The 1,705-nt window shown below is 60.6% G+C and overlaps 1 protein-coding gene across 2 annotated transcripts in view; it reads left to right on the forward strand.

The window, feature by feature from the left end:
- IKZF4 (IKAROS family zinc finger 4) overlaps positions 1-1,705 on the forward strand; it is a 21,964-nt gene that overhangs the window by 18,725 nt on the left and 1,534 nt on the right. For both annotated transcript variants that reach the window (XM_014960569.1, XM_014960570.1), the window contains one exon: positions 233-382. In XM_014960569.1, coding sequence (XP_014816055.1) covers positions 233-382 — 150 coding nt within the window. The remainder of the gene's footprint in view (positions 1-232; positions 383-1,705) is intronic.

Here is a 1,705-nt window from a genome sequence, read left to right on the forward strand (position 1 = left end):
TCTGTCCCTGTCCCTGGCGTCGTGCTGGGGGGGGGCACAGAGGGGTGGGGGGGCTGATGGTGCCGGGATGCTCCCCCTGGACCCATTCCTGGTGTTTTTCCTCCCCAAATTGACTCACTGCCATCCCTTTGCCAGGCTGTGGGGCGAGGGCAGGGTGCCCCTTTTACAGCCGGGCTCTGCTTTGCCCTTTTTTTTTTTAAATTTTATTTTTTCTGGGGGTTTTTTTTTGCAGTCTCCTCCCCCACCGTGGGCAAACCCTACAAGTGCAACTACTGCGGGCGCAGCTACAAGCAGCAGAGCACGTTGGAGGAGCACAAGGAGCGGTGCCACAACTACCTGCAGAGCCTCAGCACCGACCCGCAGCCGCTGCCCGCACAGCAAGGTCCGTCCCGGGGGGGGACACCACCACCGGGGGGGTCCCACAGGGAGGGAAACCCGGGGGGGACACGTGGGGTTCACTTTCCAGCCTCCTGTCGGGCTGGAGTTTTTGGGGACACCCCTTTTGAAGCTGGGGGGCGTGGGGTTTGCTTTTCAGCCCCCTGTAGGGCTGAAGATTTTGGGGACACCCCTTTTGAAGCTGGGGGGCGTGGGGTTCGCTTTTCAGCCCCCTGTAGGGCTGGAGATTTTGGGGACACCCCTTTTGAAGCTGGGGGGCGTGGGGTTTGCTTTTCAGCTCCCTGTCGGGCTGGAGTTTTTGGGGACACCCCTTTTGAAGCTGGGGGGCATGGCGTTTGCTTTCCAGCCCCCTGTAGAGCTGGAGTTTTTGGGGACACCCCTTTTGAAGCTGGGGGGCGTGGGGTTCACTTTCCAAGCCCCCTGTTGGGCTGGAGTTTTTGGGGACACCCCTTTTGAAGCTGGGGGGCGTGGGGTTCCCTTTCCAAGCCCCCTGTAGGGCTGGAGTTTTTGGGGACACCCTTTTGAAGCTGGGGGGCGTGGGGTTCCCTTTCCAAGCCCCCTGTAGGGCTGGAGTTTTTGGGGACACCCTTTTGAAGCTGGGGGGCGTGGGGTTCCCTTTCCAAGCCCCCTGTAGGGCTGGAGTTTTTGGGGACACCCTTTTGAAGCTGGGGGGCGTGGGGTTCCCTTTCCAAGCCCCCTGTAGGGCTGGAGTTTTTGGGGACACCCTTTTGAAGCTGGGGGGCGTGGGGTTCCCTTTCCAAGCCCCCTGTAGGGCTGGAGTTTTTGGGGACACCCTTTTGAAGCTGGGGGGCGTGGGGTTCCCTTTCCAAGCCCCCTGTAGGGCTGGAGTTTTTGGGGACACCCTTTTGAAGCTGGGGGGCGTGGGGTTCCCTTTCCAAGCCCCCTGTAGGGCTGGAGTTTTTGGGGACACCCTTTTGAAGCTGGGGGGCGTGGGGTTCCCTTTCCAAGCCCCCTGTAGGGCTGGAGTTTTTGGGGACACCCTTTTGAAGCTGGGGGGCGTGGGGTTCCCTTTCCAAGCCCCCTGTAGGGCTGGAGTTTTTGGGGACACCCTTTTGAAGCTGGGGGGCGTGGGGTTCATTTTCCAGCCTCCTGTAGGGCTAGAGTTTTTGGGGACACCCCTTTTGAAGCTGGGGGGTGTGGGGTTCGCTTTCCAGGCCCCCTGTAGGGCTGGAGATTTTGGGGACACCCCTTTTGAAGCTGGGGGGCGTGGGGTTTGCTTTTCAGCTCCCTGTCGGGCTGGAGTTTTTGGGGACACCCCTTTTGAAGCTGGGGGGCATGGCGTTTGCTT

Source organism: Calidris pugnax, unplaced genomic scaffold, assembly GCF_001431845.1.
Source record: "Calidris pugnax isolate Ruff unplaced genomic scaffold, ASM143184v1 scaffold541, whole genome shotgun sequence".
Lineage (NCBI taxonomy): Eukaryota > Metazoa > Chordata > Aves > Charadriiformes > Scolopacidae > Calidris > Calidris pugnax.